At 41.0% G+C, this 16,425-nt stretch overlaps 2 protein-coding genes across 2 annotated transcripts; one reads left to right on the top strand and one right to left on the bottom strand.

Annotated features, from left to right (window-relative positions):
- Window positions 1-9,042: 9,042 nt before the first annotated feature.
- LOC146721221 (uncharacterized) lies at window positions 9,043-10,554 on the bottom strand. The gene is made up of 3 exons (XM_085487288.1): window positions 10,114-10,554; window positions 9,760-9,981; window positions 9,043-9,062 (listed from the first exon to the last, which is right to left on the bottom strand). Exons 1-3 carry the CDS (start codon window positions 10,262-10,264, stop codon window positions 9,043-9,045), a joined length of 393 nt encoding a protein of 130 aa, XP_085343414.1. The 5' UTR covers window positions 10,265-10,554.
- A 2,494-nt stretch (window positions 10,555-13,048) lies between these two features.
- Window positions 13,049-16,109, top strand: LOC146721220 (uncharacterized). The gene is made up of 3 exons (XM_085487287.1): window positions 13,049-15,371; window positions 15,597-15,853; window positions 16,065-16,109. The coding sequence occupies exons 1-3, from the start codon at window positions 13,049-13,051 to the stop codon at window positions 16,107-16,109; spliced, it is 2,625 nt and encodes an 874-aa protein (XP_085343413.1).
- Window positions 16,110-16,425: the final 316 nt, after the last annotated feature.

The following is a 16,425-nucleotide window of genomic DNA, read 5'->3' as shown; positions in this document are numbered from 1 at the left end:
GAGAAAGGGGTTGGAGAGGGAGAAGGAGAGAGTGAGGGGAGGGAGGGAATGGAGAGAAAGAGAAAAAACACCACCACCACCGCCGTCACCGGCACTGCCGGCAGCAGCGGTGACGAGGATACCAACAGCGGCGGTGAAGGGGGAGGAAGGAAGAGGAAGGGTGGGGTTGGCGCTGGTGGGGCGACCAGCGTCAACGTCATGGGGGTGGCGAGGTACTACCGGTGTTTGTGTGCTGGTCACACATGGCGCTGGTGCACCTCGCCGGTGGACAGGGGCAGCCGCTGTTATAACTGCGGCTCCCCTGGCCACAAGGCGGTAGGGTGCCTGGCTGGCCCGAGATGTCCGCTTTGCGTGGACTTCCTCCGGCCGGCCAGGTGCCGACATAGGCTTGGGGAGCGGGGGTGCCTTATGACACCCCCTGCGGGGCCTAGGGGTGGAGGTCTCCCTCCCTCTTCCCCGTCGTCGGTGGTCGTGGCTAAGGCTGCGGCTACGGGCGGCGGCGGGGATCAGGGGAGGGGAACCCGTAAAACCCCGGCGTCGTCAGACGCCGGGTGAGGGTGTCGGGGGGGACGTGGGGACGCCTAGGCGTACCCCCCTCCCCCCCACAACCTCCGAGAGGGATGGGCCTCCCTGGCTGCGGGCGAACTCTGACCCCTAGGGGAAAGAGGAAGGCCGCAGTTGGGGGGACCTAGGGAGGGGGAGCCACGTATCCCCTGCGGGCGGACTTGTCCTTCCGTATGGGTGCCTGGCCCCCTCTCACAGACGAGACGTGACGCGTGGGGCCCTTTCACCGGGAGCCAAAGGGCACCGGTGGGAGGGCAACACCGTCCACGGAAGGGGGTTTCTCTCCTTCTAAGAGGAACCCCCTGATGAGGGCTCCCTCAGTGAACCGCCGAACCGGACCACCCTCTTGGGGGTCCGGGGGTTGCGACACTGGGGGGGCGAGGGGCGATGGCTCGAGCGGGAGTTTTCGAGCCATGGCTCCGCCCCTCAAACTCTTTGAGAGAGCGCGGCGTGAGGTCGATGTCGCCTTGCGCTGCAACCGCGAGGAACCCGTACGATGACGGGGAGGAGGGTGTCGCCTTCCGCGGCACCCTCCCAAGGAGGGATAAAGCGGGGGGGGGGCGGCTAGACGGCATGGGATACCAGCATCCTGGCCGCCCCCTGTATAACGCCCGTGAAGGACATCCTCTGGGGTTTTAGTGCGGTAGGTCCTGTCCCGGCTCTCCGGCTCGCCGATCTCGACTCTCCGGCCCGCTACGGCGGACCGGCCAGGCGGAGGCGCGGGCCGGCCAGGTGGGGCAGGGAGTCCCACATAACCCCCGCCTCTACCCGGAGGCGGATGGTACCATGAGGTTTCCCCAGAGTAACAAAAAAAAAAAAGCCTTGTCTTTCAATATCTAATTGTAATCTTTATTAAAATTTTAATTTAAGTATTATCTCTATTAATATTAATTGTTCGAATTTTTGGTAATGAGATATACTATAGATATAATATAAAAAAATTTTAATTAAATTTATATTTATTAAAAATTAATTTATATGATAAAATTTATTTTTTTAATTATATTTAGGGGGTTTATAATTTTTTTAAATAAAAAATATATTTTATTATAATTTAAGTTTTTTTATAAAATTTATATTTATATTTAAATTTATATTTAAGGATAATTCATGGATTAATTTAAGATTTTGTTATCTCTTTGCTTAATATTTAAGATATATTTAACAGAAAGTATTAGTACAGGATTTGGATACAGTTAATTAGGAGTCGTGAAAGATTATTTCTCCGGAGTGTCGAGATATGCTCCACTCGGTTCTTGGATACTCTCCCTACAGCCCTCTCCTACTCACTGATCCTCGAGCCCGGCTCTATCGCTATTCCTCTCTCGGCGGAATTTGGATCTAATATCGATAAGCCGCGTCCCCCTCGAATATTCATGAAGAAGCGCGCTATTCGATTCGCCATCCATATCCAACAGATATGTGATTGGATATGATTTTTATTCATTTTTTTTATTAATATTAAGGATATGGATTATAAGATTGATATTTTTAACAATTCAAAAAGATAGGGAAAAAGCAAATTATAAAGAAAAATTTTTAGTATTTTTAATAATATGTATTATTTTAATAATTTTTTTTTTTTCATTAAATTTAATTATATTTTATTTAATATTTGAGTTAAGGTTAATTCCTACTTTTATTATAATTATTTATTGAGGGTATACATATAAAAATTATGAACAATTAAGAGCATCATATTATTTACTTATGTATACAATATTTATTTTTTTACTTTTATTTGTTTATATTTTAAAATTATATAAATTAAATAATAGATTAGATTTAAATTTATTAAATTTATATTAAGAAATTATATTATAGAATTTTGAGATTATTTAATTTTATTTTTAGCATTTTATATTAAAATACCAATATTTATATTTTATGTGTGGTTACCTAAAGCACATGTTGAGGCTCCAGTTTATGGATCTATGATTTTAGCTGCTATTTTATTAAAATTAGGAAGATATGGTTTAGTACGATTTATAGAAATGTTTAGCAAAAGAAGGTTAAATTTAATTATATTATTTTTAGAATTTGTGTTGTTGGATTAATTATTGTTTCTTTAACTTGTTTAGTTTAGATTGATATAAAAAGATTGGTAGTCTACCGGCTGAAGCCGTGGGCAATGACTTTGAACGCGGCTCAGCCGTAGGCAATGGCTTTGAATGCGGCTTATTTACTCACCGCGTTGCCGCTAGATGGCGGCGTGGGAAATCGGCCGCTTTTCGCACAGAAAACACGCACACAAAGTTCCACTTTGCCTGCACGTGTAATACAATAGTATATTGTGTATCAAGTGCGGAAAGTTGACAATTGGTCACGAGTGCGGTAGATGGACGCACGAGCCGAAGGCGAGTGCAACCACCCCACACGAGTGAACAATTGTCAATCCGCACGTGATACACATACTATTTTGTATTACAAGTGCAGGCAAAGTGGCTTTTTCTGCGCGTTTTCTGTGCGCAAGGAGGCCGATCGCACGCCGCCATCTTGCCGCGGCACGGTGGGGGAATAGCCGTGTTCAATACATTTCCTACGGCTTCAACCGTATACAATGACTTTTAACGCGGCTGAGCCGTAGATAATGGCTTTGAACGCGGCTTATTCACTCACCGCGTCGCCGCTAGATGGCGGCGGGGGAAATCGGCCGCTTTCCGCATAGAAAACATACACCGAAAGTGCCACTTTGCCTGCACGTGTAATACAAAATATATTAATATGTTCTATAATAACTTTAATAAAATTAGGGTTTATTAGAGCCTATATTATGATAATTTATCATGGCCTATGTTTTTCTGACTTATTTTTTATAGTGAATTTGTATTATAAACAAACTCATAGTCGATTGATATTTTTTAATAAAAGTATAATAAATTTACTTCCTTTATTAAGGATAATATAGTGATTTATTTTATGTGCTGCAAATTTTTCTTTTCCATTTTTGTTAAATTTTTTAAGGGAAATTTTTATAATTAGAATTATTATTAGATGAGATATTTTTATAATAGTTTATTTAATAATAATTTGTTTTTTTAGAAAAACTTATTCTTTATATTTATATTTTTATAAATTTAAAGATATAAGACAGGCAATAAGAGCCAACTTGCGGATGATAGTGTATTATCCTAACGAAACTAAATTTTTCGTTAGGATTAAGTATCTGTGCACAAGGCATCAAATTTTACTTGGTCACGGCCAAGATTTAAATATGAAATAATCTCATATTTGAGATTTAATTTCAATAACCCTTTCACCCCCCTACGGAAATAAGTAAATGCAAGAGAAAAATATACATCCGAAAGTCGCTGAATCGGGAATCGAACACGAGACAGTAGTAATACTAAGCGGGTTCTGGACCAGGTCTTCTGAGAGGGGTGCGGGGCGAGGGGGTTTTTGGTGCAAGGGGTTATGACGTCACGCGGGCGGGGGGTCTTATATAAGCTTATCTTATCAGCTCAGGTTACCTGATAAAGGGCTCATATTACCTGATAAGGGGCTCATGTTACCTGATATGTTTATAAACAAAAGATAAACATTCCAGAGATATCTATTACAAGATAAGATAAACATTCCAGCAATATCTATTACAAGATAAGATAAACATTTCAGCGATATCTAAGTTTTCATAAACAAGATAAGATAAGGTAAAAAATTCTGGGTAATCAAATTCTAAGAAGAGCTGCCGCTGAATCCAGGCTGAGCGCCGACAATTAGATATTTATTACAGCGATATCTATTACCTATGATAAGGTAAAAATTCTGCGAATGGCTGCCGCCGATTCAGGCTGAGCGCCGACATTCAGATATCTATTACTAAGGGGGTTGTGTTTTGTCATCTAAACTTTCTCTGAAGATAAGATAAGGTAAAAAATTCAGGGTAATCAAATTCTAAGAAGGGCTGCCGTTTAATCCAGGCTTGAGCGCCGACAATCAAGCGGGTTGATACGTATATTTCTAAGAAATATCAGCGGTGAAAGTTTCGGGGCGAACAAGTTGCTGCCTGCAACCTCGCAGCTTGCGACATGTTTTTTCGCGGGGGATTGCATTTCACCCTCGCGGTAACCTCTCCTTCCACCTCCCCCAATAAGCGGCGGTTCTTTATTGTTTATCTTAGGAAGAAATACTAGCGCCGATAACCAACGGCTGCAAAAATTTATAAACAAAACAAGCGCCGAAAATCTACGTCATCTAAATTTTTCTCGTTCGTACGTTGACGAACAAAGAGTTGATCGGGATATATAATGAGGACCGATGCCGCTGCCGGGCTATAGTACGGTGACCACGAGAGCGCATGCTTTCCTCAAGGAAAAATAGTTGTGAGAAAAAAGTTTAGTGTGCAATTAAAGTAGTTATTTCTGTGCAGTACAAATAAATTTTTTACAAAAATGGAGAACGCGAAGAATGTTGAGCGCGACCTGTTGGAGCGTTCCCGCCAAGTCGCCACCTTGAGCGAATATTTCGGATGGCTGCAAGAGTGCGAAGAATTTATCGAAGATCTGGAAGAACGCAGCCGTGTCAAGCGTCCGCATCTCTCGATTGGACATAGGCAATCTCTGGTGGCGAGAATAGCGCGACTCGAGGGTGCAAAGGTGCGCTTGCAGAGACGGTATGTCGGTGAATCCATACCTAGTGGCGGCGGATTTAGTGGTGGCGGCAATAACATGCGTTTGGCGCGAAATCGATACAGCGTTCGATAGCCGTATACTGACCGGTGCGGTAATTAACGCAGACTATATCGAACCGCGTCAATTTTTGGAAAATGCCACAGACATTGTAGTCGAGAACGTGGAGAATGTGCTGCAGAGACACGTTAGTGTAAAAGTGAACACTGTTTTCAACGGCGAATTTGTGTCCGGTGACAAGCGCGCCAATAAAAGTATCAACACGAGAAACTTTAAACTTTTTTGCACGTCTGATGTACGCGAGTGGTACAAGCGCCGCGTAATCGAACCCATGCTAGCATTGTTAGAAGAGTTCCAGGAACGCTAAAGCGGCTGGGTATTGTCACGGATAATAGATTTGACAGTGAATGTAAATAAATACAATCCTATGCGCGCGGGATGTCGTATCACATTACCACGAAAAATTGTGACAAAGAAAGCGGTTGTTAATGTGAGATCAACGGACAATGCGTGTTTCGCATGGTCAGTGGTAGCCGCTCTGTACCCCGCTGATATACATGTGGATCGGGAATCCTCCTATCCGCATTACACCACAGTGCTGAATGTCCAAAACATTGAGTTTTCAGTGACTGTGAATCAAATTAAAAAATTTGAACTGGCAAACGACATCTCAGTAAACGTGTACATTATCGACAACGAGAACATCGTCCCGCTACGTCTTTCGGAAAAAAAGAAAGACAGACACGTCAATCTGCTGTACGTGGAAGACGAAAACAGCGTCGGGCATTTTGCGTGTATAAAAAATCTGTCTCTCCTCGTGAGCTCGCAACTGAGCAAAAAGAAATGTAGAAGATATATATGCGATCGGTAAGTATATATTTATTACACGTAAATTATATTTAAAATAATTTTAATTAACTTTTTTATTTTTACAGATGTTTACACTATTTCGGAGCGGCGGATAAATTGCAGGCACATACGGAAGATTGTGGAAAACTGAACGACTGCGCTATTCGGTTGCCGAGCGACAAGGACAAATGGCTCAGCTTTGACAACTACAGGAGGAAAAAGCGGCTGCCGTTTGTGGTGTACGCCGACCTCGAGTGTGTTTTAGCAAAGACCGAAGATGCCAAAAATTATCAACACCATCAAGTATTCAGCATCGCGTATTACGTACAGTGTTCGTATGACAGTGCGTTATCCGCGTACAATTTCCGCCGTAGTGTCGATTGCGTTGCATGGTTCGCCGAACAGCTTAAAAATTTAGCAATCCGCGTAAAAAATATTTTAACAACCAATGTCCCCATGGTAAATTTAACGCCTGACAAGTGGGCAAAATTTCGCAGCGCGACGCATTGTCACATTTGTAAGAAACCGTTTGACAAAGACGATACACGCGTTCGCGATCATTGTCACCTCATCGGGCGGTACAGAGGCCCCGCGCACTCAAATTGTAACTTAAATTACAAAGAATCATTTTGTATTCCTATAGTCTTTCACAATCTGTCCGGCTACGACGCGCATTTCATTATCGAAGACATAGCCACAGCGTTCGAAGGAGAAATCGAATTACTGCCGATAACGAAGGAAGAATATATATCATTCTCGAAAACTGTTAGATTGACACAAGACAACAATGCGAAAAATTATATCAAATTACGCTTTATCGATTCGTATAAGTTTCTCAGTGCTAGTCTTGACAAATTAGCGTCATTTTTGGATAAAGATAAACTAAAAATTTTACATTTGGAATATCAAAATTTATTGACAGATACGTTTAATTTATTGACACGGAAGGGCGTCTTTCCATACGAATACATAGACTGTGTGGACAGATTACAAGACACACGTTTACCGCCGCGCGACTCATTTTACAGTTCCCTGACCGGCGACACAGTATCCGAGAGTAATTACACGCACACCGAGACCGTCTGGAGCCGATTCTCTCTTCGAACGCTAGGCGAATATAGCAATTTATATTTAAAAATTGATGTCTTGTTATTGGCAGACATATTTGAAATTTTTTGCGACAGTTGTATAAAAAGTTACGGACTCGATCCCGCGTATTATTATACTCTCCCCGGATATACATGGGACGCCATGTTAAAACATACAAATATAAAATTTGAATTATTAACAAACATTGACATGGTAATGTTTGTCGAACGGGGTATACGCGGCGGGCTTATTGTTAGTCAATGTTCAAGCCGATACGCACAGGCAAATAACAAGTACATGCAATCGTATGACCCATCGAAACCTTCATCTTACCTCATGTATTTTGATGGAAATATTTTGTACGGATGGGCAATGTGTCAACCATTGCCATATGCCGATTTTTGATGGGTCGACGATGTATCAAATTTTGACATATCATCTATCGCGTTCGATTCACCTATAGGCTATGTTCTCGAAGTAGATTTAAAGTATCCACAGCATCTTCATGACGCGCACATTGACCTACCGTTTTGCCCGACGTGCGATAAGCCGCCCGGCAAGCGGGAGTATAAACTCCTCGCAACGTTTTACGATAAGAAGCGCTACGTAATACACTATCGTAATCTGCAGCAGTGCACGCGCCACGGGCTACGCATAACAAAAATATATCGCATACTACAATTCACGCAGTCAGCGTGGCTTCAAAAATACATCGAACTCAACACACAGTTTAGAACACGAGCGAAAAACAATTTTGAAAAAAATTTATATAAATTGATGAATAACGCGGTATTCGGCAAGACGATGGAAAATGTGCGCAATCATGTGGATGTAAAATTATTAACAAAATGGGACGGACGGTACGGTGCGGAGGCAATGATCGCGAAACCAAATTTTCATAGTACAAGCATATTTTCGGAAAAATTAGTTGCCATAGAATTTTTATGGTATATTTTCTTCCCGACTTATCTTTTTGAAGAAAGAAAATTCTCTAAATAGACAGTGCTAAGTATAGAGGTCAGTTGTGAAAAATTGTATTACTGTAAGAAATATTATTTAAAAATATAGTGTTATTTTTATCTGTACAAATCAATGTTGATACATTTTTAGAAACTTGGTGCTGGTAATCTAACTGATATATTAATGAAGTTGAAAGCGCTAAGTTTTTTCAATTAAATTTGTTTTACTTTTATTTCTTTTTCTCTGTTTTTTTCACTTATATATTTCTAATATTTTTCATAAATTTTTAATTTTGAATATAATTTTTCTAGGGAATTAAAACAACAATTTGTACACATAATAGTTTTTTCAGTTAAAATATTTTTATTTATAAAAATAAGAAAAATTAATAAATAACATTTTTTTGTTTTTATTATAAAAGGTTCTTTCAACTGATTGATCTATATACATATACACGTTTATAAATAAATATTTATATTGTATAAATAATCAATTAATTTTAATTATACCAAAATTATTTTGATAACGCTCATGTATTATTTACAATAATAATCTTAATGTGTTGATAAGGCCAACTATCGAGCATAAATTATAAGAATGTTCATATAAAAAATTTTAAAAATTATTTTTTTAATTGCACAAAATACATTATAAAAGATTTGATATTACAAAGATAACAGACGTTTTGACTGTACGCAGTCTTCTTCAATATTAATAGTATATTAGCTAACAAGTGCGGGGGATCGTAAATCGGCCGAGAGTGCGGAAGTTTGGCGCACTAGGCGAAGCCGAGACAATCCGCACAATCGGCCGATTTATGACCCGCACATATTGGCTACGATATTTTGTGTGACCGGTGCGTGGAAAGGAAGCCCTTTCTAAAATCCCATCATGTGCGGAAAGGGCAACTTTTCGCGCGCCGGTTGCACAAAATCTATATTATATAAAATTATTAGGAATAAATGTCAAACTCTAAAATAGACAGTTGTATCTGTAATTTATGTAAACACATTCTCCCATGGATTTCTTAATATAGCCTTAGATGTGGAGAATATTTCTTAATTCCATTGTTTGAAGGCGTAGAAATGTCATAGTTCTCGAAAATATAAAGAACCCACTAAATAGAAAGGATGATTTTAATGTTGTGGATTTAGAAAATTAATGTTAAATTACTTACATATGTGTCTATTCTTAATGAGTTTATAATAATCTGTTATGTAGTTATAACCATCTTTTTCCATTGTAGAAAATTATCATTAGTAACTCCAATTAAAAACTTATTTCGAGCACTTAAAATATTGATATACAATAATTTAAGTACTCGAAATAAGTGATTAAGTGCTCGAAATAAATGATAAATTGGCGTTACTAGTGATAAATTTATATAAGGGTTTCCAACGATAAAATGTGAAAATGTTATTATGAGTGTATTTACATGTCAGAGATTAAGACAAAATTGTTTATTATTTTTACTGAACCTGTATGTCATGTTTATTTATTTGTTTATTTTATGTAATTAAATTTTTTTTAAATTTTTTTCACATCTTTATAATTTATGCTCAATAGTTTTGATTGATCTATCAACACATTAAGTTTATTATTAATTATTTTATTTTAATTATACTATTAACGTGTTGCGTTGGCGCAAAAGAAAAATAGGTTTTTTTACCTTCTTCATCAATAATGTTTTTAGTCGCTTCAAGATTTCTGTAGTAGCCGTTCATTATAATTGCCGTTTTCATCCACAATTCTCCTGGATTATTTGGATCAAGAATCTTTCCGGTTTCTGGGTCTACGATCTTTATTTTCGCATTCTGGACTACAGTCCCGCAAGATCCAGCTTTGTGATGTGGGAGCTGAAATGTAACGAATCCACAGACTTCTGTCATTCCTAGAAATATAAAATAAATAATCAAATTTTTGCGGTAAATCTTTCTTGTTCACTTATTATATATTATGTTATTTCTTATACATATATTAATTTTGTATTTATAACATTTTATTACACTAAAATATTACCTACCATAACCTTGCAACATTTGAACATGCGGCAAGATATGTTTTATTTCTTCTTGAACTTTTGGATCGATTACCGCGCCACCACTATTTATGATTTTTAAAGTTGATAATGAATACTTTCTTAAATAATCCGTTTTAAGAAATCGATTGATCATGCTCGGGCTTAGAAAAATCACTGTTATCTGAATAGTAAAATGAGAAAAAAAGATTCATATTTTCCAATAAAATTATATATGTAACTTAAATTTATATAAACTATTATTGTACATTATTAACATATGATTTATTGTAATGATAAACATTTATTGCTCATAACAAATGCAAATCTCCGAATAAATAGACTCTAGCAGCAAATTAATGGCATTCTTCTAAGAGTGGCAAATTTATATGAATATTACGTTGAAAAAACATTTACTTAAAAGAAATAATTAACTTTATAACAAAGTAAATCCCTAAGAGCAACATTATTATTTTGTAGGCGAATTATTATTCTACCGATATTCATTTATATACACGCGTGAGCGGCGAATTACGTTTCCTCTCCCCCCCTCTGCCGCTGGCGGCGCTGCGTAAGAAAGAAGGGAGAAGGTTAAGAGGTCAGTTCCCCGCAGAGTGTGAGCCATCGTGCGTGTTCTATCGAGTACAGTTTAACCTAATAAAGATCCTTTGTTAAGATCCACTAGAAGCCTTATTAGAATTACGCCCTGACATCATCTAAAACTATCCTGACACCACCTACAACTTCAGAAGTGGGATCAAAGAAGAAGTTAGCGAAGGATCTGTGAGGTTAATACACGCACGAGAGATACACGGGACTTTGAAAAGTACGACCAAGTGTTGTGGTCGATGCAGAGAAAACCGTGTCTTGTGTTACTCGAGTAGGGGGACAGAATATTCCGCGCTGTGTGCCACGAATATTTTGAAGGTTATTCGCGCTGTGTGCCGCGAAGCTTTGCTCGTGCTAAAAGACAGAATATTCCGCGCTGTGTGCCACGAATATTTTGAAGGTTATTCGCGCTGTGTGCCGCGAATCTTTGCTCGTGCTAAAAGACAGAATATTCCGCGCTGTGTGCCACGAATATTTTGAAGATTATTCGCGCTGTGTGCCGCGAATCTTTGCTCGTGCTAAAAGACAGAATATTCCGCGCTGTGTGCCACGAATATTTTGATGGTTATTCGCGCTGTGTGCCGCGAATCTTTGCTGCGTGCAAAAAGACAGAATATTCCGCGCTGTGTGCCACGAATATTTTGATGGTTGTTCGCGCTGTGTACCGCGAATCTTTGCTGCGTGCAAAAAGACAGAATATTCCGCGCTGTGTGCCACGAATATTTTGATGGTTGTTCGCGCTGTGTGCCGCGAATCTTTGCTGCGTGCTAAAAGACAGAATATTCCGCGCTGTGTGCCACGAATATTTTGATGGTTATTCGCGCTGTGTGCCGCGAATCTTTGCTGCGTGCTAAAAGACAGAATATTCCGCGCTGTGTGCCACGAATATTTTGACGGTTATTCGCGCTGTGTGCCGCGAATCTTTGCTGCGTGCAAAAAGACAGAATATTCCGCGCTGTGTGCCACGAATATTTTGATGGTTATTCGCGCTGTGTGCCGCGAATCTTTGCTGCGTGCAAAAAGACAGAATATTCCGCGCTGTGTGCCACGAATATTTTGAAGGTTATTCGCGCTGTGTGCCGCGAATCTTTGCTGCGTGCTAAAAGACAGAATATTCCGCGCTGTGTGCCACGAATATTTTGACGGTTATTCGCGCTGTGTGCCGCGAATCTTTGCTGCGTGCTGAAAGACCGAATATTCCGCGCTGTGTGCCACGAATATTTTGACGGTTATTTCCGCGCGTGGGCAGCACGATCGCGGTTGCGTGTACGTCTGAAAGACGAATATTCCGCGCTGTGTGCCGAATATTTTGACGGTAATTCGCGCTGTGTGCCGCGAATCTTTGCTGCGTGCTAATGTTTCCGCGCGTAGAGAGAAATTGAGTCACGTATCGCGCGCGGTGAATCGCGCGTAACGCGATACTTGTGAATTGATATTCCGCGCGTGTGCGGAAATTGACGAGTGTATCGCGCGGGTGGAATCGTTGACGCGTCCTTGAGATAGAATATTCCGCGCTGTGTGCCCGAATATTTTGACGGTTATTCGCGCTGTGTGCCGCGAATCTTTGCTGCGTGCAAAAGACAGAATTCCGCGCTGTGTCACGAATATTTGAGGTTATCGCGCGGTGTCCGCGAATCTTTGCTGTGCAAAGACAGATATTCCGCGCTGTGTGCCACGAATATTTTGACGGTTATTCGCGCTGTGTGCCGCGAATCTTTGCTGCGTGCAAAAAGACAGAATATTCCGCGCTGTGTGCCACGAATATTTTGATGGTTATTCGCGCTGTGTGCCGCGAATCTTTGCTGCGTGCTAAAAGACAGAATATTCCGCGCTGTGTGCCACGAATATTTTGACGGTAATTCGCGCTGTGTGCCGCGAATCTTTGCTGCGTGCTAATTGTTCCGCCGCGTACGAGAGAAAGCGAGTCCACGTATCGCGCGCGGTGAATCGACGTTGTAACGCGATATCCTTGTGAGATAGAATATTCCGGCGTGTGTTGTCGCGAATATTTTGACGGTAATTCGCGCTGTGTGCCGCGAATCTTTGCTGCGTGCTGAAAGACCGAATATTCCGCGCTGTTGTGTCGCGAATATTTTGACGGTTATTCGCGCTGTGTGCCGCGAATCTTTGCTGCGTACTGAAAGGACAGAATATTCCGCGCTGTGTGTCGCGAATATTTTGACGGTAATTCGCGCTGTGTACCGCGAATCTTTGCTGTGTGCTAATTGTGCCGACGTGTGTCGCGAACATTTAGACTGAGGTTTAAACATTTATTAACACGTCGCTGTGTGCTAGGACGTATAGAAAAGGGAAGTGCAGTGTGTCGCTAACAATGGCGAGACCGCCGAGTGCGTATACGCTTGCCGAGATTAAGGACATTCTCCGCGAGAAGAAATTGCCGGCGACCGGTAACAAAGCTGACCTGATAGATCGATTGACTGCCAATTACCCGGAGATATGGACCACACTGGATGAACAGAGGTCACGGCAGAGCCGCGGTGTCGATCAGCCGATTGACGCGGGCCATGAATCGAGGGATGCCGTCGCGGGCAAGGACAATGAAAGCCAAGTAAGTAACGACGCATCCGTTGAAAGTCCTTTGACTGAGAATGACTTGATTCGACGAGAAAATGAACTACTTAGAAGAGAACGAGCTCTTCTTCAACGTGAATTAGATATCGTTAGACGAGAGAACATCGAAGATCATGGAGCACCGCAGATGAATGATGGCGGAAGAAGACGTAATGGTCCACCGATGAGCGAAAGTGTAAGGGCTATTCGCGACTTGTTGAGCGAATTCGACGGCAGTGAGGGTACGTTCTGGAAATGGGAACAGCAGGTACAATTGCTGCGAGTGTCGTACGCCTTGGATGATGCTGCGACAAGAATTTTAATAAGCTCTAAATTAAAAGGACGTGCATCCGAGTGGTTTCACTCCAAACCACATCATCTTACCCTTGGTATAGAAAATCTATTGGCGGCCATGAAGGGAATGTTCGACCTTCGTCAATCAAGATTGTCCCTACGCAAGAAGCTCGAAGAGAGAGCATGGCGGACGGACGAATCATTCACGAGTTACTTCCATGATAAAATAATCCTCGCTAATAGGGTACCGATAGTAGATGACGAAGTAGTCGATTATGTCATCGAGGGTATACCTGATCGCAATCTCAGAGATCAAGCACGTATTATGCAGTTCGAGTCTCAGTCGGATTTGTTGGAGGCATTTAAAGGATTGACGCTACACCCGAAGAAGTTCCCTGATCGCGAATGGAAGAAACCTATTGATCAAGGAAAAATCCAAAAGGATGGGAAATTGTCGACGAAGGAGAGTTCAGCGTTTAAAGGAAATCCAGCATCGTCGAGTGCAGATTTGGCACCACGCCGAAAGATAATTAAATGTTATAACTGCCAGGGAGTTGGACATCTGGCATCCGCATGTTCACACCCGAAGAAAGTTAAGGGAGGCTGTCATCGATGTGGTTCAGCCAGCCACTTGAAAAAAGACTGTCCCGAGAAAGAGTCGAAACCCGAGTCGACGAACGTTGTGAACTTGATCGAACCGATACCCGTTAGCGATCCGTATTGTGTACAGTTAAAGTTTTCGGTGTCCTTTGAAGGGGATATGGATCGTGAATATACAGTAGACGCGATAGTTGATCCCGGCTCCCCAGTGAGCCTCATAAAAACTGAGTATGTTCCGACGAGTTTGCGCGAACCGCTACCTCCTAACGGCGATTGTTTCTGTGGAGTAAATAAATCCCCTGTTCGCGTAATAGGCACCTTTTCGAAATTAGTCGAAATCGAAAGAATTAATATTCAGCTACGTTTTCTGGTAGTACCGAACGAAACAATGTCGTGTGCGGCATTACTTGGTCGCGATTTTTGTCGAGATCCGTTAATAAAAATCGAACTAGGTAAAACGGTAAAGATTACTAGGAGAAACGAGTCGACAAGCGAGAACAATTTTGATACCGAGATTATGCAAATAGAATATCTCGAAAATCCTGTAAAAGTTGGAGAAGAATTGAATATTAATCCCGGTGTCGAATCGCATGTAGTCGAAAGCGTTCGAAGATTGTATAACAAAGAATACGTTGATAAATGGGATTCGGATGCGAGCGAGCCAGAAACCGAGATGAAAATTTTATTAAAAAATGAACAGCCGATTACCTTCCGGCCTAGGCGTTTAACGTATGCCGATAAAGAAAAGTTGCAAGTAATATTAGACGACTTATTGAAAACAGGTACAATTAGGCAGAGTGATTCACCCTACGCTAGCCCAATCGTTCTCGTGCGGAAGAAAAATGGCGAGTCACGACTGTGTGTCGACTTCCGTGAAATAAATAAGATTACTGTAAAAGACAATTTTCCCACACCGTTGATAGATGATCATATTGATCGGTTAAAAGGAAAAAAATATTTTAGTAGTCTCGACTTAAGGAACGGATTTTATCATATTAAGATGTCTGAGTGTTCGGTAAAATACACCTCGTTTGTGACGCCTATCGGACAATTTGAATTCCTACGAATGCCGTTCGGGTTGACTAATGCTCCACGAGTGTTCCAGAGATTCGTCAACAAAGTCTTTGATAAACTCATCCGAGAGAGTAGTATCTTGTTATATCTAGATGATATTTTGATAGCGACTGAAAGTATAGAGGAACACCTAAATATTTTGAAAGATGTATTTGAAATAGCGCGACGATACCGGTTGCAGTTTAGACTCGATAAATGTTTCTTTGTTCGAACGGAAATTGTATATCTTGGGTATTTAATTAATGAAAATGGTATTCGCCCGAGTGAGCAACATGTTGAAGCCGTAACTAATTACCCAATCCCGCGAAACATAAAAGAGACGCATCGATTTGTTTGTTTAGCTAGTTACTTCCGTCGTTTCATCCCGAAATTTTCAGTAGTCGCTAAACCGTTATATGACTTAGTCAAGAAAGATGCCGTGTTTAAATTTGGTTCAGAGGAGATCAAGGCCTTCGAAGAATTGAAACAGTTGTTATCTTCTCAACCGATACTATCGATTTATTCCCCGACACTTGAAACAGAATTGCACTGCGATGCGAGTACAAGTGGTTTCGGCGCGATACTTTTACAGCGACAAAAGGATGGTATTTTCCGGCCTGTATTTTATTTTAGTAAACGGACAACAGTTGTCGAATCCAAGTATCACAGTTTTGAGCTGGAGTGTCTCGCTGTAATTTATGCGATTAAACGGTTTCATATCTATCTCGCCGGTATCCCTTTTAAGATAATAACAGACTGCGACAGTTTTCGCCTTACTTTAAGTAAACAGACAGTTAATCCGCGAATATATCGTTGGGCATTATTTTTAGAGCAATACTGTTATCAAATCGTACATCGACCCGGTACACAGATGAATCATGTCGACGCGTTGAGTCGATGTCATAGCATTCTAATATTAGAAGCTAATTCGTTCGACCGAACTTTATCTATTCAACAAGATCGGGATGTAAATATAGTAAACATTCGAAATAAATTAGAAAAATCTGAGGATAAATTCTTTGAATTGCGAGACGGTCTTGTTTACCGTAAAGATAAGAGTAAAAAACTCTTATTTATGTACCGATATCAATGGAAAGTAATGTAATCCGTACGTGTCATGATGACATTGGCCATGTCGGCCTCGATAAAGTTATTGCTAACATTAGGCAAGTTTACTGGTTCCCACAAATG

This window comes from Nylanderia fulva, unplaced genomic scaffold (genome assembly GCF_048542155.1).
Source record: "Nylanderia fulva isolate GAGA-0341 unplaced genomic scaffold, ASM4854215v1 Scaffold521, whole genome shotgun sequence".
Taxonomy (NCBI): domain Eukaryota; kingdom Metazoa; phylum Arthropoda; class Insecta; order Hymenoptera; family Formicidae; genus Nylanderia; species Nylanderia fulva.
This window is presented reverse-complemented; position numbering and strand designations above follow the sequence as displayed.